At 40.4% G+C, this 24,429-nt stretch overlaps 1 protein-coding gene across 22 annotated transcripts in view; it reads left to right on the top strand.

Annotated features, from left to right (window-relative positions):
• The window catches only part of TNRC6B (trinucleotide repeat containing adaptor 6B), a 149,214-nt gene extending 124,947 nt beyond the window's left edge, over nt 1–24,267 (top strand). For 13 of the 22 annotated variants that reach the window (XM_074871075.1, XM_074871082.1, XM_074871081.1 and 10 more), the window contains 7 exons: nt 587–670; nt 3,076–3,222; nt 3,477–3,572; nt 5,755–6,075; nt 6,480–6,550; nt 9,153–9,292; nt 10,270–24,267. In XM_074871075.1, the coding sequence (XP_074727176.1) occupies nt 587–670; nt 3,076–3,222; nt 3,477–3,572; nt 5,755–6,075; nt 6,480–6,550; nt 9,153–9,292; nt 10,270–10,660 (1,250 nt within the window). In that variant the 3' untranslated portion in view covers nt 10,661–24,267. The remainder of the gene's footprint in view (nt 1–586; nt 671–3,075; nt 3,223–3,476; nt 3,573–5,754; nt 6,076–6,479; nt 6,551–9,152; nt 9,293–10,269) is intronic. The other 9 variants (XM_074871095.1, XM_074871087.1, XM_074871083.1 and 6 more) reach the window with 4 other exon arrangements.
• Nucleotides 24,268–24,429: the final 162 nt, after the last annotated feature.

Below are 24,429 nucleotides of genomic sequence, written 5' to 3'. Positions count from 1 at the left end.
TGCCTCACCACTGTGAGAAGATAGCTGGAGTTCACAAATCCTGAACATAAACTCTCACAGGGATCATCAGTACCATCCCTAATTTCTTGGGTAAATGGCTGTGATTGCAGATGTCATGTAGATCATGGGTTTTGGCACATGACATTTATGCAATTATTGCTGTATTGCTAGCCCTGTCTTATGAGGTCTATAGACTATTGGGGCAAGTGTTACTGTACCGTAACAATCAGCCACTTAGGCTGTCTCATAGCCTCTTCAGCTTATTGGCTTCCTCAAGAAGAGCAACTTAGCTGAAGTCATGATCCACCTTATCAACACCCCTGATGAAGAATAAAGACCCAAAATGATTTTACAGTGTAGGTCCTTTTTTCTCTGCAAGCTTATAGATGAGGCCCATTGTCAGTTCCTGGCGTGAAGATACAATTTTTCTTCCCAGTGTTGGAAAATAAGTTGTTAACGAAAATGAATTTACAAGAGAAAACCTCTTGAAATAGGTGCATTTTTCCTTTGAATGAATACAGTGGTCACTCAGCATTCACCCTGACTACACCTTTCGCGTTTTCCTCCTAAATGCCATCTGCTGCAGAAATTCTGCCGTTCAAGAGAGCAGTATTGTTCAGCACAAAGATAAATGAAGTGGTGCCCAATCAAACTGATATCACAGCTGGAGGTGAGAGCAAGTTTTGCTGCATTGGTGAGAACTCTATCTTTTGGTTATGTCACACAGACTTGCATACCTAGGTAATACTAGACTGTAATTTTCCCATTCAAGAGCAGTTCAGTCCTATATTCCAGGCAAACTGGCCTTCGTGTGTCTGTCATGGTTTTCCTAATAATCTTATGTTTGAAGGTTTCAGGAGGACCTTTCAAATATCAGTGGAGAAATGCACTTCATGTTTTCTTTACTAGCTAGAGATAAAAGAGCATGTCTGTAGGGAGAGTTGATGAATGTGCATGAGAATAACTGTCAGTCCCAAGGAATAGTTTGAAAATTTGTCAGTATGCTGAAATTCAAGGAAAACTCTTCTCCAGACTAGGATTATATTGCTGAGTGAATGTGTTTATATACAGTAGGCCTGATTTTTGGAGCCTTGTTTGAATATTCCTTAACTTTTTGATGAGAGCTTACTATGCACTTCGTTTTCAGTCTCACCAATTCTCAAAAATCTTTACAAAGGCAAGACTTGGACTTACCTTTTTTTTTTCACAAATAAGTTCTAATTTCCAGGTCCTAACCTGTGTTCATGGATTCTTTATCTCAGAACAGAGATCTTTTGACTTAGACCCAAGAGCTGCATTGCTTATTCCTTAAGCATAAGGTGGTCCTGTTTGTCAGAGGATTGCAGTATTTTGACAGCAGCTGAGCAGATTCCTTCCTTGATGCAGTGCTGATTGCTCATATTATTAGAAATGTTGATACCTGGTATCCTAGATTGATTTTGTTGAGTTACTGAAGTTTGGGAGATGTGACTGAGGTTTACCAAATCATGAAGGTAGTCAGCAAGATAAATGCAGAGTTGTAATTCTGCGAATCCTGCAACCATGGTGCATATGCTGGACTTAAGAGGATATAAATTTTAAATAGATGAGAGCTTTTTCTATTTTTCCATCAGAAGTGGTGAACTTCTGGAATATGTTGTTTTTACAGCTTCTGGAGACAGATGGTACTAGCCAGTTGAAACAGTGATTGGATAAACTGATGGAAGAATTGTTGCATAAGCAGGTGCTAGCAGGTAGAAGGTATTTCTGACATCCTAGATAGGAGTATGGATGCTGGGAGAGTGTGAGGGCAGTAGCCTACAGATAGTGGCCAAGCTTGTGTTCTGTCCCTAAATGGTATCTCTCCTACCACTGTTAGCAGAATACTGGGCTAGATGAACCACAGTTCTGACCCAGTGGGGCATTGCTAGCACAGTCTAATACTGCCCTTGCTGTGCCAATTGTTTGAACCAGTACTATCGCATTTTCTTCTGTATTTGTCTGCAAAAGTCATAGTCTTGACTATGCTGCTTCATTACAAAGGTGACTGAAATTAACCCTTCCATGTCAAATTCACCCTACATGGTTTCATTACAGATAAGCACATTCTGGATCCCACTTTCAGTCATGGATTTTTAATTACACTCAAATGTTCTGCCATTAGTTGTTTCAGAACTTCAGGTTGGGAATAAAGGTATCATTCCATATCCTGAACTTGTATCTGTAAGGAATGAATCTGCCACGTTGGCACTCTTTTCACATTTACCCAAATTGTCACATAGTATCTGAAGCTTCTTTACTTTTTTTTGTGTTTGGCAGTTTTACTTCCTTATCACTGCTTCCAAAATTGACCACAGTACTTTCTTCATTGAACGTCTACTTAGAGAAGGAACCAAGTTACTGGTCCTTCTTACAGTAACTGGAGTTTTTATATGTTCATACTTTATAACTCGCTCGTGTCTTAAAATCTGGCACGCCTGGAGCTGTAGTTGAAAGGAAACTAAAGTATAATATATAAAGGAAAATAAAGCATTATTGTGAAGCATGAAGAACATCAATGAGTATATACGTTATTTGTACCACAAGGCATCTCACCTTAGCATTACCTCAGTATTGATAGGTAATGTATAAAGGGTGTGTGTACCTACAGTGTAAAGTGTCAAATGTGTTTACAAACTCTTAAGGTAGGTGGCCTTTCCTCAAGAAGGTCTTCTGCACACCTACAGAGTGTGTGTGCGGAAGCTAATCTTCTAATTCATAATCTAATCTTATATATCTTAAATATATAATGTATTAAGGAAGGGTAAAACTGTTGAAGCCTCATCTGAATGTAGTAAAACAGGAACAGTCAAAGGAGTACTGTATGTACTTGCACCACTTTTTTGTAATGTAGACTTATATTCAGACACCAGAGATAGTGCCACAGGAGGAAATGTGAAATTTTTTAAGATTTTAGTTAAGAAAAGCCTGATCTTTTTTTTTCAGAGGAACAGTGTAGAAGACAATTATTTACTGTCCTAAAATATCTTCAACAATTACTTCCAGTAAATGGCATTTCACTGTTTGCATCTAATTCCTTTTTCTCTCCTGTCCCAGAGTTCCAACCAGGAGTGCCATGGAAAGGTATACAAAACATTGACCCTGAATCTGACCCCTATGTGACCCCTGGAAGTGTGCTGGGGGGGACAGCCACATCTCCCATTGTAGATACTGACCACCAACTTCTGCGGGACAACACCACAGGTAAAACAGTGAGCAACGGGCGTGTGGTTATTTCAGTTGTTCTGATATTTGAGAATATTCTGATGTTCCTGTCATAACAGGGTAACAGTCTATTGTATTTGACTAAGAAGGAAGCCTGTATGCCTTTGCACTGTGACTGTGTATCATGTGAAAGCTTGGCATTGGTACAGATCATGGTTCTCTTGAGGTTTAACAGTATTACAGAAACGCTATGAAATTGGCCTACTCTTTCTCTCTCCTTTTTGCCTTGATAGGGTCTAATTCTTCCCTCAACACCTCGCTGCCTTCACCTGGTGCCTGGCCCTACAGTGCCTCTGACAATTCCTTCACCAACGTTCATAGCACTTCAGGTATGCAGGCTCCAAAACTTACCTGGACAAAGTGTTTTTCACTTATTCGCTAGTTCCTCATTCTTGTCTCACTTTGAATATTTAGCCTTTCGGTAATTTCTGAGGAACTCAAAATTTGAGTGGCTGATCAGATAGTTTTCCTCCTGATGATACAATACTCTGTTGTAGTTGCTTTAAAAACTAGGCTAAGATCCTCTGTCCTTCCTCCCACTCCCGATACAAAATTCTTAGTTATGCAAGTTAAAGAATAGGGTAGCAGTGAGCAGCAGATGCAAAAGGGGGGCAAAAAAAAAAAAAGAAAACATGCACAATCTGTTGACATGTGTAAGGGATTGAGGGACTCATCATTTTTTAAACATACCTGCTCCTGTAAGTATGAGTTTAGGAATTAGAGTAGTAAGGTGAGTGATTTTATTCATTTTAACGTTAGAATATTGGAGTGCTGTGAAGGGAACATTTTTGCCTTATCACTCATCATTCCCTGAAACCTGGAGAGAGAGAGAGAGACGGCTTTTAGTCCTCTGGCTTTTAATGGTTGGCCTGTAAATAGTAATTTAGATATCTGCCTCAGGTCCTTGGTAAGAAGGTCTCCAAAGCTTTCTTGTGAAGAATGGTTTCTGCATGCCTCTGAGTGGGATGCTGGAAATACTTGCTCCAGACAAACCATTTGTATTTCGAACTTCCTACAGATGCCAGAGTTTTCTCTTGAGACATCATTGTCTTGACAACTACTTAAAACTGAAGAATTTTGTGTAAATAGCAGAAGTGACGAACATAGAGAGGTGCATCTGGCCCAAACTTTGGTTTTTGCATCTTACCGAACAAAAGCTGTGTTAATATGTAATCTCAGCATCTTCACAAAATGTGTTCAAAATCCTGTTTAGCCCTCAACAAAACCAGTGTTCATAATGCCAGTTTGTGGGGTGACTTTGGTTTGAAGCAATATCTGTGTATGCAGCAACTCAGTGACATAAAAGATTCATCTTTTTGTAGCCTGGGGAAAGGAGTGGCATGTATCAGCTTCTTACCTCTCCTTAATTTTGTCTAGCACATAAGAAAGACCCAAGAGATAAAAAATGATTGGAGTCATAGTTGAATTGAGGAAACTAGACCACTGCCTCGTACACATACCATTTCTGCTCATCTTGTTCAACTGCACACCAGCATTTTACAGCCAGAAAGTGGGTCATCTGAATTAGGGCTTTAGAATTCACATACATGTAAAACAAACTGAGTAGTGAAAGCAGGTTTTTAAGCACTTCCATATACTTTCATAGGTTAGTTCTTGAAACCTGCTTGCTGTTGACAGTTACTCTGTCATGGAAATATAGTGATCCAAGGGTAAAATGAATCGCGTTTTTACTTGCTGAAAGCTTTATGGGTTTGATTCCCAAATGTATGATTTGTGACACCCTGGCATATTGTAAACCTGGATGTTTAACCTTTGTTTCAAATAAGTAATTTACTACCTTTTGTTAGTGAATAGAGCTTAATACGTATATTTGCATGCACACACACGAGTTCCGATTAAGATAATTCATGACACAAGTGCCTTTTCCCCTAGATTGCCCTGGCTGTGTTCAGTGGTTCTCATTACAGAACAAGGGAAAAAGAAATTACTCAAGCAGTTTTGACTTTTGGTTTGGTTTTCAGTTGGGTGATAAAATGTCCCTTGGTGTCCAAAGGTGTGGGAGGATTTGTGGTCTGCCTTCTCAAGGAAAACTGGTTTAGGAAATTTGTGATTTGTGAGAAAGCTTTGATCTTAAAGGAGAACATCTTTAGGAGGTAGAATTAGCTTAGTAGACCAAGAGCAGTAAATACTCATTTCAGTTCTCTGCAAGTTTTTGGCCTGAGGAAGGCTCAGTTTCATTAAAGGTCAGTAGTGCCCCAACTTGTAAGAAATTCTCAGGTTCTCAAACGAAAGGTACTATGGACGTAAAAGCTGCTGCTCATCTTATTAATGGTTGAACATACTGCAACCAGTTACATTATCATAAATCATCTAAGGAATTTTTTTGTCAGCATACATAAAATAAGCAAAGATTAACTTACATGTATGGTTCTGGGCTTTACGCTTGTCTTCGATATAAATATGGTTAAAGGGTTTACAATGATAGTACAGTTAAAGGCTAGTTGCATCTCATAAGTTTCTCTAATACATACAATTTATTTAATTTTCTAGCAAAATTCAGTGATTACAAATCAACATGGTCCCCAGATCCCATAGGACACAATCCCACTCATCTCTCCAACAAGATGTGGAAAAACCATATTTCCTCAAGGAACACTACAGGGCTGCCCCGCCCACCTCCTGGCCTGACCAACCCCAAACCATCATCTCCATGGAACAGCACAGCACCCCGATCGGTCAGGGGCTGGGGGGCACAGGACTCAAGGCTTGCCTCTGGTGAGAAGAATCAACTGATAGCACCATTGATCAGACCTGAGGAGTGTACGTTTTACAGCACTAATGGTTTGGAGGAAAGAAAGTTGCAGTTGTCTGGTAAAAGGAAAAAAAAAGTTCCTTCTTGAAATGGAATTTTGCTGTCAGTAATTGGGGTGGAGGGTGGATGGGGGTGGGGAGTGGAATCCCGGGTCCTGCTGCATGGAATGAGTGAAGAGGGCGGAGAGCTGCCAGGAGGGAGTACCTACTGCATGGAGCCTTTAAAGACTAAATGCTTTCTGTGGGTGGGAAACTCCGCAAAGATTAAACTCTAGCAAAAAGTGAATCCTGATGTGAAATGTGAGGAAAGATGTATTCTTGTTTTCAGCACTGAAGATTAAGCTTTCATGTGTTAGCAGGGCTGATAATGCTGAATTTGTCTGAGATTGAAAGACCTGACTGTAAAGAAAAATGGTTTTCTTTTTATCAAATCTGTCTTGATTGCTCTGTCTTCTAATTTGCAGCATCTACTTGGAGTGATGGTGGCTCAGTTCGTCCTAGCTACTGGCTGGTTCTTCACAATCTCACTCCACAGGTATTTTCTGTTGTTGCCTCTGGGAACTTGTTTGCTTTACCAAGATACAGACTTGGATTCTTCAGTTGTTTCTCTTTGAATAAAATCTAACAAAATAAGATTTGTCAGGATATGTAAGATGTGTTTCTACTAAACTGGACTGCAGTCTGTTTTTTCTGTTGTAATCTCTTCAGCTAACTTTAAGGTGTCCAGTTTTTTGCTACATGACCATCATAACCTTTCATTGCCTACAGTTTCAGAAAAAAACATTGCAACAGAAAGATTTGTCTTAGAAGTGAGGATAAGTTGCATGGCCATAATGTGGAATGGTTTATAGCTGTTAAAGAGACTGTTCTTTGGGATGTTGTCAATAAGAAAGCTGGTGTAACTGCCAGTTTTCACTTTGGTGTTTCCGTAGCGAAACCACAGAATGTTTCCAGCACTCCTGCCAAAACCAGTCTAGTTAGGTTATTCCTGCAAGTATTCTCAGAGCTTGATTCCGCTCAGAATGAATTCTGTGGAGAACCTGGTTTCAGCAATCCCAATTAGTCTGTATTTAAGGCTTAAGAAAAGCCTATATGATTATCAGCAGCACCCTGAGGTCTAGACAGAGTGTCCCCTGTTCAGCAGGATAATTTACCATGCTTCTATTACAGTCTAAGAAAACATCAATGTGAAAGGAAACACTAAAGTCTCCTTCAGATCACCCAAAATGGCAAACTGTGCTCCTTTCTAGGAAAGACTGTTTTCCTTGATGGTGAAGGAAACAGCAGTGGTGTGATTAAGAGGCACAGTTCTGAGTCTCCTTTGTGCAAGGTAGTTTAATACTGGTTTAGGAATCATTTAATGGAAGAAGAATATATTTTGGAGGCCTTTAAGTTAATAGAAAAGAGAAAGGAGGAGATTATAATTGTCTCTTCCATAATAAATCCTCTGTTCGTTTTGTGTCAGTACACTAGAGAGAAGGAAGCGTAAAGGCTAAGGTGGATTCAGGGACAGTGTCTTCATTTCAGGTTCCTCTGTTTTAATTTGTCCCTATTTGTACCCACACACAACTTCCTTTTCCCTCATTTGAGGTTGTATTGTATAATAGGGGGAAAGGGAGAAGGAAGAAAGTAGCACTTCCTTAAGTATCTGCACATATGGATTCCATTCATATGTGCCTGTTCCTGTGGCATACCAGGAATGGAATCTGTGTGTACAGAACACCTTGGAGAACAGCAGTTACTGGAGGTAAGTAACAAGCTGTTACTGCTGCAGGAGGAATGTAGGCAACAACTGCTGTGAAAACATTAGCTCAGGAGGAATGAGCATTGCAGGGTTTGGCAGGAAGATCACTGTCTGTTTCTGTGACTTACTGCTTCATAAACCACAAAGACAAAAAAGCACCAAAATAGATTTCAAAAAACCCTCATTCTAGAGGAGATATTTTCACTTTTGCAAAAAACTTTTAAATACTGGTTGATCTAAATTGTACTGAAATCAGAGTGCTGGAGACTAAGAAATTCTGGTTCTTTTGGTACAAATCCTGATGGCTGAAGATGGTGAGAAGCATAAGTTGTATATAATTACTGGGAAAACCTGCCAACATAAGGTTAGTGACAGTGTAAGAAACTCAATGAGATGGGGAAGACTGGACTCAAGCTACAAGTGAGCAGGAAAAATCATAGAATTATAGAATTGTTTGGGTTGGAAGGGACCTTAAACATCATCTAGTTCCAACCCCCTGCCATGGGCAGGGACACCTTCTACTAGACCAGGTTGCTCAAAGCCCTGTCCAGCCTGGCCTTGAACACTTCCAGGGAGGGGGCATCCACAGCCTCTCTGGGCAACCTGTTCCAGTGTCTCACCACCCTCACAGTAAAGCATTTCTTATATCTAATCTTAAGTCTACCCTCTGTCAGTTTAAAACTGTTACCCCTCATCCTATCACTAGACTCTTTGATAAAGAGTCCCTCCCCATCTTTCCTGTAGCCCCCTTTAAGTACTGGCAGGCCACTATAGGGTCTCCCCAGAGCCTTCTTTTTTGCAGGCTGAACAACCCCAACTCTCAGCCTGTTCTCATAAGGGAGGTGCTCCAGCCCCCTGATCATCTTCATGGGCCTCCTCTGGACCTGCTTGAGCAGGTCCATGTCCTTCTTACGCTGGCAGCCCCAGTAGTCCAGGTGGGGTCTTACGAGAGTGGAGCAGAGGAGGAGAATCCCCTCCCTCAACCTGCTGGCCACACTTCTCTTGATGCAGCCCAGGATACGGTTGGCTTTTTGGGCTGCAACCACACATTGATGGCTCATAGCCAGTTTCTATCCACTACTACTCCCAAGTCCTCCTTCTTAGGGCTGCTCTCAATCCACTCTTTGCCCAGCCTATATTTGTGCTTAGGGTTGCCTTGACCCATGTGCAGATAAATCAGATTATTCCATAAAGCAAAGCCATTCTAATTGTGGGAAGTCAAGGCTTGCTGATTCTGTTTTAAAATTAAATTCTGTCACCTTTGCTTACTTCCCACTGTTTTCATTTCCTTTCTGAGGGCAGATTATCTTTTAATTACTGACATGAAGTTAGGATTGAAGTACATTTGGAGAAATTGTTAAACATCTGTTTTATCCTGGCTGTTCTTCCTCAGATCGATGGGTCAACCTTGAGGACGATCTGCATGCAGCATGGCCCACTGCTGACATTCCATCTGAACTTGACCCAGGGCACCGCCCTTATCCGATATAACACCAAACAGGAGGCGGCCAAGGCCCAGACTGCACTGCACATGTAAGCAATCCCCATGTCCGTTCTTTGTTACTGCATTACTCATGAAAACAAAACGTCTGTCCAGTGCCATGATTTGGAAACTCATTTCAAATATCATGGTTGGAAGGGAATCTCTCATTCATTAGCAGAGGAAGAAGAGAAACAAAGATGCCTTCTGTTTGTGTTACTTTAATTGCTGGCACAAACTGGCACTTACGGCGCTAAGAAAGTGCAAACAGGGTGGAATTGTGACCAGTATGCACCTTGCTGTACAATTTTTGCCATTTTACAAAAGCTTGTGAATTGTTTCAGATACAAATCATTCTTATATGTGTAACCCAAATGTGTGGGAATCTGCTGTAGTTTTGAGATATACCTGAAATAGTTTAGTTGAAAAGCTATGAATATCTTGTTTCCAGTTCTTAAGCTTTTTGGAACGGACTGTGTGTCTGGTATATTTTGAAAATGTGAGAGGTTTTGAGACAAAAATGGGGGGAGGGTGGAGGGGGATATCCATGTAAGGAGGGGAATGTAAGCCCTTAAACTCAGTGAAAACTTTTGAGCTATACTAACCTTAACCTGAATTTCACAGGCTTTTAACTTGTTCTTCCTCTGTTTTGTTTGAAACATGGCATATGTGCATTTACTGTTTTAGTTACACTGTATGGGCACTTTTATTGTTCTTGGTGTTAATGTTCAGGACCTTAGTTTACATTTAGAAAGGTTTTGTTGCAGGCATAGTAACTGCATGTTGGGGGCGACAGGGTTGGTTGGTTTGTTTTGTTGGAGTTTTTCCCCCTTATAATATTGAAGTTCTTGTGCTTTGAGTCAGTTTCACTGTCGAGAACAGCTGAAGTTTTCTGTGCTTGCTCCATTGTGGCAAGCTGATATCTCCTTTGGTTTAGGCACCTAATAGTGTTGTTTCCATGCCTTCTGAATCCTTTGCCCTTACTTTCCAGCTCTAATATTTTTTTTCTTCCATGCACCTTGTCTTCTAGGTGTGTGTTGGGAAACACTACCATCCTGGCTGAGTTTGCCACAGATGAAGAGGTTAGTCGCTTTCTGGCACAAGCTCAGCCCCCTACACCTGCAGCAACCCCAAGTGCACCCACAGCAGGCTGGCAATCCCTGGAGACAGGACAGAACCAGACAGATCCAGTTGGACCTGCTTTGAATCTCTTTGGTGGGTCAACAGGGCTTGGGCAGTGGAGCAGTGGTGGCGGTGGCGGCAGCAGTGGGGGTGATCTCACTGGCGCTTCGTTGTGGGGTCCCCCAAACTATTCTTCAAGCTTGTGGGGGGTCCCAAGCGTAGAGGATCCACACAGAATGGGCAGCCCTGCTCCCTTACTACCTGGAGACCTTCTGGGAGGAGGGTCGGATTCAATCTGAACTTAGAACTTTCAACTCTGACCTCGTGACCTTTTTTGGAACAGCAGCAGCACTAACTTGACCTTTTCGTTTTTTTCAACTTGCAATAAATACATTTATAAAAGGAAAAAAGAAAACGGAGAGAGAAAAAAAGGTGGGTCATTGACAGACTGTCTGAGCACATAGTTGCCTCCCTTATATAACTTCAGTTTTTTCGTTTGGAATATGAATCCAAAAAGAGAACATATCACTCTTGAAATACTTGAATCATGAACGCCAACTTAGAAAGACAATGTGAAGCAAGTACACATACCATTTAAATTTAAACACAAAAAATTAAAAAAATTAGTTTCTAGTTTTTCACTTTTTCATGTTATACGGAAGTTGTTGCTAAGAAACATATATACTGAAAAAATAGCTTTTTAACTTTGTTTGCACTGGGTGTGTTTCCGTCCTTAGGTCTACCATGTTGGGTTGGGGTAGGGGAGGGGTTCAAAAGGAAAAAAATGGGGAGGGGGGAGGGGAAGACTTGACGGAGCCTCACTTTAAAAACAAAAAAATTAAAAAAGAAAAAATTAAAAAACCCACAAAAAAAAAAAAAGAAAAAAAAACACAAAACAAAACAAAAAAACCAACACTTTGTGATTGGCTGGTTGATAAGTACCAGTGTGTTCTGGCACATGTAACTGCCCACGTGTGCTTGTTTCTGTGTGAGTGCGTGTGCACATGTTCGTGTGTGTGCATTTTTTTCTCTCTATATATATAATCTTGAAACGCTGCATTGCTGATGGTCTACGGGCTGGCTGGCCATCTGCATGTCTTGATTCTGAAAACAAGACAAGCATGGTGGAGTCCCTGAGGCTGAAGCAGAATCCAGTTGGGCTGGATGAAAATTTGTCAGTAGGGTTTTTTAAATTCCTTTTAGCAGGGTGCTATCTCGAGTCTGCGAATCATATTGAGTGGGTAGTTGCTTCCTAGACCTTGTTCTAACCCTGTGGTAGAGCAGAACACTGCCATATCCAAAGGATTTGGTGAGAGGGGAGCCAATGTTGTCTTTTGAGTAGCAGTGTATTTATTTATTTATGTCTGCATGTGGGGGTTTTGTACTGGGTGAACCCTAGAATGTTTGTTATATAATGCAAGCCATTTTTTTTCTTCCAACAAGGGGAAAAGGGGAGGAAAGAAGACATTGCCATTTTTTGTGCGGCTAAGGCAAATGTTCTCTTCAGTCTCTCTCAAGATTCAGTACCTTTTTAAAAAAAGATGAGTGTTTCTTTTCTCCCCCAAACCTATAAATAGGCACCCACATTCGTTGTTGAAGAATCCATCAAAAGCTTGAAAGTCCAGCCCAACCAGATTAGCCTTTTAATTGATTTACTGCTTGTATTAAAACTGACAGAAAATAAATCGTGTCAGCAAATTGCTGGCCGGCCTGCCTCATCTCCTGAAAGCACATGCAGCTAAGTCCTTTCCTCGTCCTTCATGGTGAGCGTTACCTGTGCCAGGCCTTGGTGTATTACAGCGCCAGACCATCACTGACAGAAACGTTTACTTACGAATGTTCTTAAACCAGTGTGTACTTCAAACGTTTCCTTTTGTTTCTCTGTGTTGTGTTTTTTCCTGTGTATGTGGTTTTGCTTAGGGAGGTATATAACTAGCAAAGACTTTTTTTTAAAAAAAAGTATTGCACCTTTTTGTTTTTTGTTTTTACTTTTTCTGTACTGTTGCTTTTTAATTTCTGTATTTAAGGAAAGGTTTGGCGTTTTTTTAGCAGCAGTGTAGTAGTACTCTGGGCAGGATAGGGGTGACCTGTAATCCACAGTGATAGCCAGTGTGTGCGTGCATGTGTGCGCTGGGAACAAAACTTCTAAGACCTGTTGTGAAAAGAGTTGTAGCAGACTTGAAGGAACATCCCTTGACACAAAGTGGGAAGTCTTTCAGGGGGGTGGGGCCGGGAGAGGAGGGAGGAGAGATGCCGGTACTTTTTCCGTAAGTGCTAGGACTTCCATGTGGTGTTGTCTAGCCGTTATACTGTCTAACAAAGTGCCGACATTCTGTACCAGCACATACCTGTCCATTCCAGCCCTCAGTGGTAGCAGCGCTTGGGCTTTATTAGCTGGGGGGTAGGATAGGGGAGTCTCTTTATTCAGCGTTTTCATTGAAGGATACAACAATGTCTAATACATTTAACTCTAAGCATGGGTTGGGTGGGGAGAAGCAAAACCAGATTCAAGTAACGTAGGGGTGTGTGTGTGTGTGCGTGCGCGCATGCATGTTGTATGTATGCCTGTGTGCTGGGGGTGGGAGGGAAGGGCTAGGGAGTTGCGTGGCTTTTTTTAATTCGCCCTTTCTATGTAAACCCAATGTCACAAGGAAGACTGACTGAGGGAAATGCTGCATATATATACACATGCCTGTAGATTTGTATGCAAACTGTTACGTGACAAAAAGTATGAGTAGGTTTGTATTTGTTTAGTAAACTGGAGTGTGCAGCATACTCTGGCCCCTTCTGAGTATACTTTTCTATCATGTCTCCTTCATCCATCCCACCATGCACAAAGAAACAAAATGCTCTCTTCCAACTCCTGTTAGCTAGTGCCCCTCGCATGCACACATCCATAAAGCTTTGTTTCTGCTAGTCTCTGCTCGAAGACCAGTTGTGTTCAGACACGAAGAGCAGGTTCTTAAAAGTCCTGTGCCAGCAGTACTTCCTAGTGAATCACCTTTGGCCTGAGTAAGCCAGTATCCGTTCTGTCACATGATTTGCTATACATGCTGGTTCATTGCTGTGTTCCACCCTCACTTCTCTCTCCCAACCTGCCCTAAGGTCCCTTTTCCTGCACTTTGGGCTAGTTGAGTTCATTGCGATACTACGGTGAAAGCCGGGTGCTAGAGCCCCTCTTGTTTACAAGACATAATGAGGGATTTGAAATATTTAAAAAGAAAAGCTAAATTGTTCTTCCATTGTAAGCTTAAAGGGAAAAAAATTAAAACGTACAAAAAAAAAAAGACCAAAAAGTGCATATATATATTTTAGATGAAGACTAACTCTGGGAGCATTTAACAGTGTTTTTGTTTTTATTTTAACATTTTATTTTCCTGCTTTAAATTTGCAAGCATTCTCAGGAATTCTAGGGTAGGAAGCCAGTTTTTTGAAGATGGTTTATTTAACCTTATCTTATCCTAGATAGATGGCTGTTTCTTGTTGATAAACTTTTACAAGTTCCTGAATCTTCAAAATGTTTGAAAGTTTTTACTTTAAAATAAAAATGCTAAAAAAAAAAATAAAAAGAAAAAGAAAAAAAGAAAAAATCTCCAAATGTTACTGTCAAGCAGGGGATCAAGAATTTTAAAGACTGTATAAATTAAAATACATTAAGAAAACTTCTCAATATCAGCAACAGGAATTCTTTTTAATCTTAAACAAGTTGTGGGAGAAGAAGGGTTATCATTTATAGAGCTTTGTTACTCATGCAGACATGTGTACAGTTGCATGGAAAAGAGAAGTGTGTGAATGGAAATCTATTGCTTTGTTCCCTCTCAATTGAAACTAAATGAAAATACTCTTCCAAGCACCTTTTTAAAAGCGAAGTGAAACTATAAACCTAATTGAAATGCAGTATAGTTTAACTGAAAGAGTCCTCAGTTAGGAGGACTAGCAGGAAATAAGTGATGGTGCTTCTTTAAACCACTTTCTAAAGAAAACCAGTGCTGACAATGTCCAGTAATGAAGTGGTTTTGTTATCCTGCCTTTTTCAGTACAGAAGAAGGAGGGAATATGGAAAAACTCCAGTAAGATGTACATTAGAAATCAGCTTTCCTGTTTTCAGCTATTTGGTCAGTTTATTCCCCACTTGGAGATTTGCTGCTTGCTTTTCTTCACCCACCCCACCTCCCAGTCTTTCTGTTTTGTTTTATATGAGGGAAATACCTGTTAAACTCTTCTGTTCACCCTATTGCTGCTGGCTGTTAGGGTCAAGGCTGAAGTCTTGAACTTCAGAATTCGGTGTTGGGATGGCCAACTTTTTGTCTCCCAGCTCTAAGGGTCAGGGGCTTACTCCGCCTGAACTGGCTAGGCTCAAACCACAAAAACCGCGCTAGTGCCTTTTTACATGCACCCACATGCCCTACAGTAGGGGAAGGGAGGGAAGATGAGGCAAAGTGAGGCAGTATAGCCACTTCATGGAAATAATGTACCCGTTCTTAAGGAAAAAGAGCATGCTGCATAAGCATGTTGTGCAATGAGTTACATAACAGTAGTTGAGAACTTTTTATAATTAAAAGAAATCAGATGCCAAATTCCTGTCCTTTTCATATCAGTTGCCCAGTGTTTTCATGTTGTGCTGCATGTACACACCTGAGTGTATACCTGTGTGTTGAAAATAATGCATCAATAATATTGCGCTTTAAAAAAAAAAATCCTGTCATAGTCCAGTAGAAGGAGGGTTTATTTAGGGAGTTTGGGATTTTATTTTATATTTTTATTTTACAGAGAGAATTTCTGAGTGCTTTGCTAGAGGCTGTGTTTTATCAAATCAGCAGTGTCCTAAAAGAGGAAATCATAGGATTTAGTCAAAAAGAGCCCAGGAGCTTGACAGTCACTTGGAAGCAGCACTGACTGCTGAAGGGTTGGCAGTCTGGAGCTTCAGCAGTCTGCTGGGTCCAAAGCTATTGTAGTACAACAGTCTGCTCCTTTCTCTAAACGTGCAGGCCTGCATACATTGGTGACTGTCTACTCGGTGGTAGTTTTCCTAAATTGTTAAAGCAACATTAATCTTACTGTTTTTCAACTACACTTGACAGGTCTGTTCCTCTCCAGATTGTATGTAGCTAATCATGATGTTGCTAGTATGGATTAGTCATGGCACTCCCACCCATTGCAAGTGATTTCTGAGCATTGTGCTAACCAGATATATCTTCTGGGGACAACCATGGCTGAACGTTGTAAATACTCTGCTACCATTTGAGCTCATAACAGCAAAAAGTCAGCAGGAATTGATGGTAAGGTACTTCTGGGCTTTTACAAAACTGTTCCAGGGACTGAATCAGTGGCAGCATCTAGTTTTGTCTATTGACAAAGAAGGTAGGGAAGAGAGGCTGAGGAAAGCACGGCTTGGAATAGACTATGAACATCTCTTTCCAGATAAAAATCCATCATAATATCTTTCACTGAAAAACACTTTTTACTTTCTCAAGTGACAAGCAGAAGTCTTTTTATAATTTTGTTCTTATTTTAGGTTCTCCAGGTTATACAGTTTAAACATATACATACTTCACAGGTAGTTTCGGTATTCCTGGTTTTTTCCTGGTTTTGAATCCATCAGTGCTTAATTCATTTAATAAAACAAAACATCTTAGCAGTCTTCTAAGCAAGTATCCGTTTGTTACCAGCCACTTTGCTTACCGCACTCTGCAGTGTGTATCAAGCTGGGAGTTTTTTAATATGTTTGAGAATTCGTTGCACCATTTGAATATTTCATTTTAGCAGTGAAACAAAGTCTAGCAAGAAAAAAAAAAATGGGGTACAGCTCAGAAACCTGTGTTGAGACCTCTGACATTTACTTTGGAAAGCAGTTTTAGTACCGTGTACTTTGGAAGACATGCTATCTTTTCCCAGTGTTTTTGTGCTTTTACCTGGACACTTGCCCAGCAGCCTTGAAAGTAGGTTTTTTGCTGGTTTGGGGTTTTTTTTCCAATCACAGGGTGCCAGGTTTTTCTCACAAGTTTTTTTTATTTTGTTTCATGTTAAGTGGCTTGTGTAATGAACAAGAATATTAAGCCAAGTGTGGTTTCCCTCTGCAATATAAACAGATTGTTTTCAACAAACTGGCTGGGATAATCACCTCAAAGATTACATAACAATTGAATCTTTATATTAAGTTGGCCTCTTTTTTTTTTTTTGGCCATGAAATTTCTAAACATTTATTCCTTAGAACTTTTCTTTCTTCCTAAAAATGCTGCCACATCTTCCGCTGTGTCTTAGTAGTGCATCCAAACAGTACTGTAGGGCTTTTTTGTTTGGTTGGTTTTTTTGCTTCATTCTCTACTACATTTACCTCTTAAGCCTAATTCTGTTTGCGTATTTTTTCCTGTTTACTTTACTCTCATATCTGAGATACCCAAATTTGTCAAAGTCTGGTCCAGGAAATCAGGAGTGATCCTCATGTGAATTAGTCCCACTGACCTTAAATGAGTGAGTACTGCTCTGATAAGGGCTCTTTGTGTAAGTAAACCTTAGCTGGATCAGGGCCAAGGTAGCAGATGAGGACCTGTTGTATTTCCAGTGCAACAAGTATCTGTGCATATATCACGTTCACTGTAAATCACGTGACCTTAGTATCCAGATTTCTCAAGTGGATTGAAATGCTGGTTTTGTGGTGGACAGTTAGCATCTCAGGGTATGAGTCCTGATTAAGAAGTAGTTTTTTCTTTCTAAAGAGGTAAGGTTCCACTAGCAGAAGCCGCTTTCTTATCTGTAAATATGCATGCATGTATTTGCGGGCAGGAAAGTAATGCCAAGAAAATGTAAGTTGAAATGAACTCTAAAAAAAATATAAATTAAACAAATGCTGTTGAAGTGCAACTTTGGTCCTGAGTCTGAAAGAACATATGCAGAATCTGTTGGTTTGTCTAAATTGATTTTGCACAAAATACCATTTCAGTTCTCTAGTTTATTTTCTGCTCTTTTGCAATATTAGGAACCGATACTGTTAGTTAGATCATATCAGTCGTTCCTGTGGTGATCAAAATACAGATGTTTAAAACCCAAACTCTCTTCCTTTTCTTTCACCTCCAGTACTAGTCTTCTACCTGTGGCAGAAGGATGTTAACAGTAATGGGGAGAAATACGTAAAGTTTCCCAGTGTAGACAGAGCTGAGTTTCCCTGTTGTCCTGAATTCACATCCAAACCTAAAACGCAAAGCAAAAATCATGCTGGAGCAGAGCTGTTGGTTGGGCTAAATGACAGGAGCCTAACTGGAGATTTCTAGCAGCCTTGCTAGTTCATGTCCCTCACAATGTTTTGCATAAATGTCCCATCACTGTAAATACCAGTGTTGCTGAATTTTACCAAAGTTCCCCTGCAGTAGGTAATAGGAAACAGGTCCGTTTTGTAGTGACTCACCAAGCAGAGCTTTGTCTACAGTAGAATTCAAGGGTCTGTCTACATTGCTGTTAAAACTGAGTCAGGGTCCTGTTTAAAATATAGCTCTCTATTTTGTGGTGTTATGTGAGACTTTAAAGTTTGTGATGTAGTAACTATAGCTTCTAATCCTTATATGAAAAGTGATTTAAGGTTTCATCTGTGCTACAAAAAGCGCCACAGCTCCTGATGGTTTGGAGCCTATTTTTAAAACTATTGTCAGGCCAAGATAAGCTGCAGCTTCATCTGTGGCACGCAGCAGACAATGTCCGTTTGCATCCACGGTTTGCGTGCCTGTTGCTTTTCATCGAGCTATGCAGGGAAGTTTTTCTCTAAAAGTCTCCCAGAATCCTATGCTATATAAGCAAGCTTCTAGCAAATCAAGTGCCCTCTGCGAAGAGCCGTTTTTGCCCTGTATGTGTGACAGTTGGGACTGATGACATTCAGCAGTGTTAGGGCTCCTGTTAACTTTGTAGTGAGAAAAGGAGTTTTTGACTTGATTCTGACAGCCTTTCTGTAAATGAATACAGAGCACTCCAGGGGAAAAGGAAAGAGAAAAAAAAAAAAGAAGAATGCATTGTGCCAGCCAGCGTTAAGTATATTTGCATCAAACATTCTTGACTGTGGTGGGCAGAGGCGAAGAAAAGAGACTGGAGAAGTTTGCATGGATGCACAATACAAGGAGGCAGTGCTTAGCAAGAAATGTTTCCTTGAGCACTAAATGTCTCCTCTTGGGTATTAGTGTGTGTTGTTGCATTCACAGAACTAACTTCCTAATTTTTTTTAATCTGTTTGGGTTTTTTTTAATTGAGACAAAGTGGAAGCTTCTTCTGTTTCAGATGAAACACAACCATAAGTGAACATTTTCTTCATCATTTACTGTTGAGCAGTAAGAGCAGGTTGCACAGCTTGTTAGAATAGCTATTTTAGTAACATGGTTATGATATGTGCTTTCCTTCCCCTCCCTCTCCCTGCCAGATATGGCTTACCCTTTCTATATAAGGCGCTGTGTGGGTTTTTTTGTTTTGTTTTGGGAATGTGTGGAGAAGAAGCTAAATGAAGTGAAAATGCAAGCCAAGGTAGAACAGCCTTACTTTAGGGGGTAGCCTTACAACAGAGCTTTATAGTGAGTGTGCTGTATTCCAAAATATGTAAGCCAAAAACAAAAAAAGCATTCATTTATGCAAAAAAAAATTTTTAAAAGAGGTGTTGGAAGACTTCTTTAATACGTACCTTCTAAAGGTAGAGTAAGGTCTCACCAAGTGATACGTTATTGTGATACTTCTTGCTGGGTCAGTAGGGATGGGTTGGGGTATAAGCGCTTAACATTTTCCTCCTATGTTTTTACAAGCAGTAAGTTAAATGTGGTATTTATGAATGTGCCTTTGTGAGTATAGTGACTGTCTAATTGAGGCGACCACTTGGGCTGGAGGGGAGACAATGGTCAATTTATTCTTTCAAGAGGTCAGACATCGAGATTGCAGCCCACTGGTCCCTTTTGACAAGCAGCATCTTTGGGCTGGTCTCTACACTGCACAATACGTATTCATATGTGGTAGAGATCGGGGTGGGGGGTGCAAAGGGATGTCGTGTGATGCACAGAAGCTGTTGATAGTTTTAGGCTAGTCTGCCATTGCAGGTTGAGTTTGTATATGTATTATGTGGCTTCTCTTTATGTTTGTGTGCATGAGTGTGAGTGTGTGTGGCTTTATTTTTTGTAAGCACTGGAGAGTTGAAACAGTGATGTTTGAGACAAATTTATACATGTAGAGAAGATGATGTTTTGTAGCTTCTGTTAAATAGTGGGTGCAGGCACACTTTTACCCTCTCTGTCCGTGTCCTGATAAGAAAACAGGAAAAATTTTTTTTTTCAACCCTTCAACTTCCAGCACACTTAATGTTGCCATTTAAATGAACAGGGTATTACACAAGAAAAAAAAGAGTTTTTGAAATGGTGAGGTAGAAGTGTTTAAAAGGAAAAAAAATCTGAAGTAATTTTTTGTTTCTTTGAAGCTGTTTGTAGCTAAACATGGGAATCTGCAGTGTCTCCTTCCATTTGTTTTTTTTCCTAATAATTCACCTCTTCGTCCCACCCAAAACATGAGGTGTACAAGATCAAGAGCTGTCACTGTAGCTCTTCATAATTCCCACCCTGAAAAGAAACTCCAGTGGGATCCCTCAGCTCTATTCAGGAAGACAAAGAGGAGAGACTCTGCAGTTTTCTTTGCTTCGCTCTCATTCCTCTCTAATGGCCTTGAAATGTATTATTATGCAAATGTGAATTTTGATACTGAACTTAAGAAGAGGTTGTTCGTTCTTTTTTCAAAAAAAAGGTCCCATATGTGGTCAGCATTGCTTCTTTATTTTGTAAGTGAATTGTAAACTATGCATTCTGCAAAAGGGGTGTAGGGGACAAAGATAGCTTTGCTCAACTGTTTAGGAGTTTCTGTGTCCATGGTATATCCATTATAGTTTGGGGAAGTGGGGAGGTGATAACTTTGAAATAAAAAGGAGTTGATAAGAACCTCTCTTTCTCGGAAGTTGGCCAGGAGGTAACTGGGCAGAGATTTGGAAAACTAATGTTGACTGCAAAACAAAAGCAGCTCTAAACCTTATGCAGGATTGTGAATTCTAGCTGTGCAGTGTTAACCCAGGGCCAATAGGGTGAACGGGACACCAGCTCTACCTGGGAAATCATCTACCGCCTCCTGTGTTCTGGCCCTTGTCAAGCTCAGGAAACACAGTGTCATAGGCACTGGTTTTTTGGATATACTACTTATTTTCTATTCTAACAGTCCTTGCGCTCTTCCAGGAGAATTGGAACACAGATGGTCTTTCCTATCTACACTTTTTTCTCCCTAAGATTTTCTTTGCTGCTGTTTCTGGCACAGCTCATACAGTAACAGCACAGATATGGACAAGATGGTAGAGGTAGTACTTAACTTTCTAGTGTTGATCAAAGCACGACTATGTGAACTGTGTTTTTTCAACATCAGCAGCCACCAGTGTTTTCTTGTCTGGTGTTACTGCTGGTGACTTGGCATTAATGTTGGCAGTGTGTGAAATTTTAGGGAATGTAGACTGATGTGTAGACAAGGCCCTCTGTTGAAAAGAATTGATCCTTTTTTACTATAAGGTGGTATCATAATGGTCATAAAAAAGGATTCACTTCCTCACATCTCCAAAATGCAGTCATTGTGAATTACATGTGTTCCTTAAAGCTTGCTGAGCTTTCAGGAGCAGTCTCCTCAGAAAAATGTAAATATCACTACCCTCTTCGTCATCTTCATAGGGACCCTTTGACTTGACTTTTTCCTTTGTCCATGGTGTACCGTGGTACCTGCATTATCCTTGGCATTATCTTAGATGTAATGTCATAAACTGAGAGATTATCCTGCCTGTATTCAGTGTTTTCATGCAGCAATTATATTTTTGTTGACGTTCACAGTACTGTAATAAGTAAAAGACTTGATGATCACGCTCGCATCTGTGCCTGCCTTGCAGATGTGATCTTATCAGGGTTCCACTCTGTCAGATTGCCTTTAAAAAAAAGAAAAGGAAAAGGAAAAAAAAAAAAAAAACAACCTGAAGTTTAAACTCACAAAAATACCTCGTGGTACATTTCCCTTTCTGATGTAACCTTTTAAATATTACCTTTTCTTCTAAACTTAATGGGCTTTTATTTCCATCTGTTATCTCCTTTCTAAAAAGATGTTTGAACTAGTGGTTTTGAGCACAGAACCAGAAGCCTGGAACTCCTGAATTTTAACATCGGCCCTTACTGTTCCCTTGCCTTGGGCAAGTCATTTAACTACTTTGCCTTTGTTTTTTCGTCAGTAAAGCGGGGGTGATAATAATACTTACCTACCTCACAGGGCTTTTGTGAGGATTAACTAGTAAATGTTTGTAAAGTGCTTTAAAGATAAAAGCATGATAGAAGTGTTGTGAGATTTTCACAGCAAGATTGCTCATTCTTTGTTATGTTGTTTGCTTGTGTGGAGGGAGATAACCTTATTTTTAATGATTAAAGCCATCAGACACTCATCCTAAACAACAAGTTGATGGAGATTCAGTTACTCATACTCCTCCTCTGTCTTTATGCCAGTTTCCTTCTCCTACTCTAGTTATGACAGTGTTGCTACAGGTGACATGTCTCTAGTTGTACTTTTAGATAAGCTTCAGACTTGACTGAAGTACTTTGAGCTTGCTGCTTCTTTCACCAGATCACTGAATTGGAATCAGATAGTGTATTTTTCCCTGCCTCTAAGTAGCGTTTTTGGTAATGTCATCCTGCAAGTGGACGCATCTTTTCCTGCCATCAGGAAGGGGAGATGGTGGTGTATAGTTCCAGAGAGGGGACTGTAGTATGAAGAACCTTGCCACTTTATGCTGCTGCTCCAGGGATGAAGGGCAGAGTGGCTTTCTGTTTCCTTCCCTGAATTAATTTCAGTGTTTTACCAGTCACACTTCAAATGCAGTGTCTCTTCTTGTCCACGATATACAGAAGCCATCACCTTCCAATAAAACATAGGAACAGAGGGAATGATAGTAGATGCTGCTTGTGTATATATGCCTTACAGCTCTCCTAGAATGTCTCTGGGAGGGTGGTGGGGGAAGAGGTCTTTTGGGTAAATCCCACAGCTGTCAGGGAACCTCTGCTACTTTCTCCCCTCTCCAATCACATGGTCGCTGTTTATTCTTTCTTGGATGTGCGTCTCAGGGATGTGCATATGAGCCCATGGCTTTTGGAATTTGGCCTTTGAAATATCAAGAATATGGTTTCTGTACGTGAAACCTTTGTATCTGATGCTCCCTGGTCCTCTGTCCTGCATTGCTCCCCGTGGCCTTAGGAACATCTCTCTACTGTTGCCATACGCCACCCTGTCCATCTCATGCTAGTGCTCAAGGTGAAGCGTATACAGTGATTCTGCAGAGAAAGAAGCTGAAATGATGCATGTGCACCTGTGGGTTTTACACACGTGTATCTTGGATTTCTGCCACATCCTGTCTAAAACACGCAGAATATCTGATGCACAGTGCTTTTTCTTTCTCATCTGGAAAGCAGAACAAACAGCTGTATGACTGCTGATGGTAATTCTGTAATGTTTACTTTGAATTAAATGCCTAAGTATTTCCCCAAAGAACCAAAAAACCCCACCTTCTAACAAAAGTAACCAAATGTAATCTTTCTAGGGGCGGGGGGAGGGGAGGAAGGAAAGCAGTGATGGGGGAGTGTTCTGATCTATTTTACATCTCCACCACTTGGATGGAGATATGAAATGCTGCTTTGAGTTCCACAAACATAAGGGATTATGTTTACAAAGGTAAATGCCTTCTACCTGTTCAGGAAACTGGCTAATGGTGGGCATCAGATGTTTGGCGAGTTTCTCTTCATTGCAAACAAGTAATGAGAGAAGGGTGTGTCTGGAAGAGGAATGGAGAAATAGATTCATTTCATCTAGTCTTCTTGGTAAAATAATGCCACCTTCCTCTCTCCTTACAAAACGGAGTGAGGAGGTTGCAGACCAGAAAATCAGCGATGTCCAAAATGGCTGGATTAGAAAAGGCAGCTTTTCTACTTTGCACATAAATAGGTAACAGGAAGGTACAGCTAAAGTCTTCTTGCCTGAAACACTGTCCCCCAAAAGCAGATATGGTAATAATAAAAATAGTGGCTGTGTGTATATTGATGCTATTTGCAAGTTACCTATAAGTGTTTATTTTTTCTTATACTTGAAATGGCTTCCTTTACTAAAACTCTTACCATAGTTCTGGTTTCTCCCCTCCTCCTCTAGTGTGCAGTAAAGAAAGATACAGGACAAATGGGGAGAATGTAGAGGAGATCACACAATGTCTTGCATATCCAGATTTTATCTTAATTTCCATCCCCTGTGCTCACCGATGTTTGAACTTCCTAAGGGTTTTCCATGGACACAGAAACTCAGCACTTTAGAAGGTGCTCTTGTATGGCTGGCTGCCCCCTTCTCCTCCTTTTCTATATTTTTATTTTACTTTTAGTATAGTGGTACTTAAAATCACTGGTTCACTTAAAAAGAAAAAACCAACAATAAAATGTTTAAACTCTACTAATGTACAAATAAGCTGAAATGTTGCATTTTATGTGTATTTTTGCCATAGCAGGTACTGTATTTCTCATGCTGGATTTAGGGGAAAAAAAAAAAAAAAGGAAAAAAAAGAAAAAAGAAAAAAACAAAAGGGTGATGTTTTATTGGAGTGTGACAAGTTAAGAGTAATAAGGAATTAAGTCGTCGTCATTTCATTGAAACAGAGATGGTGTAATACTTATATAAGTTTTCTGAAGGTTTTTTTTGGGCTTTTAAACAGCTTTTTTGTTTTTATTTTATTTTTATTTTTTGAAAGATATGATTGTATTATGTGCAACTCAGTTGCTTACATTATAACTACAAAATATTTTTGGGTTCCTGGAAAAAAAGAAAAAGACTAATAAATGTGTTTGGCTGCTAAGCATTTACTACTCGTGGTTTTTGCACGTTTATTCTGCCAGCCGTGTATCCTGCCGCTGCGCCCTCGCCGCCATCTTCCCTACCGGCGCTCCGCGCGCGGCCTCCCCCGCCCTGCGCCCGCGGCGCCGCGACAGCGGGGCGGGGCCACCGCCCGCCCTTATAC

Source organism: Strix uralensis, chromosome 5, assembly GCF_047716275.1.
Source record: "Strix uralensis isolate ZFMK-TIS-50842 chromosome 5, bStrUra1, whole genome shotgun sequence".
In the NCBI taxonomy this organism is placed as follows: Eukaryota; Metazoa; Chordata; class Aves; order Strigiformes; family Strigidae; genus Strix; species Strix uralensis.
This window is presented reverse-complemented; position numbering and strand designations above follow the sequence as displayed.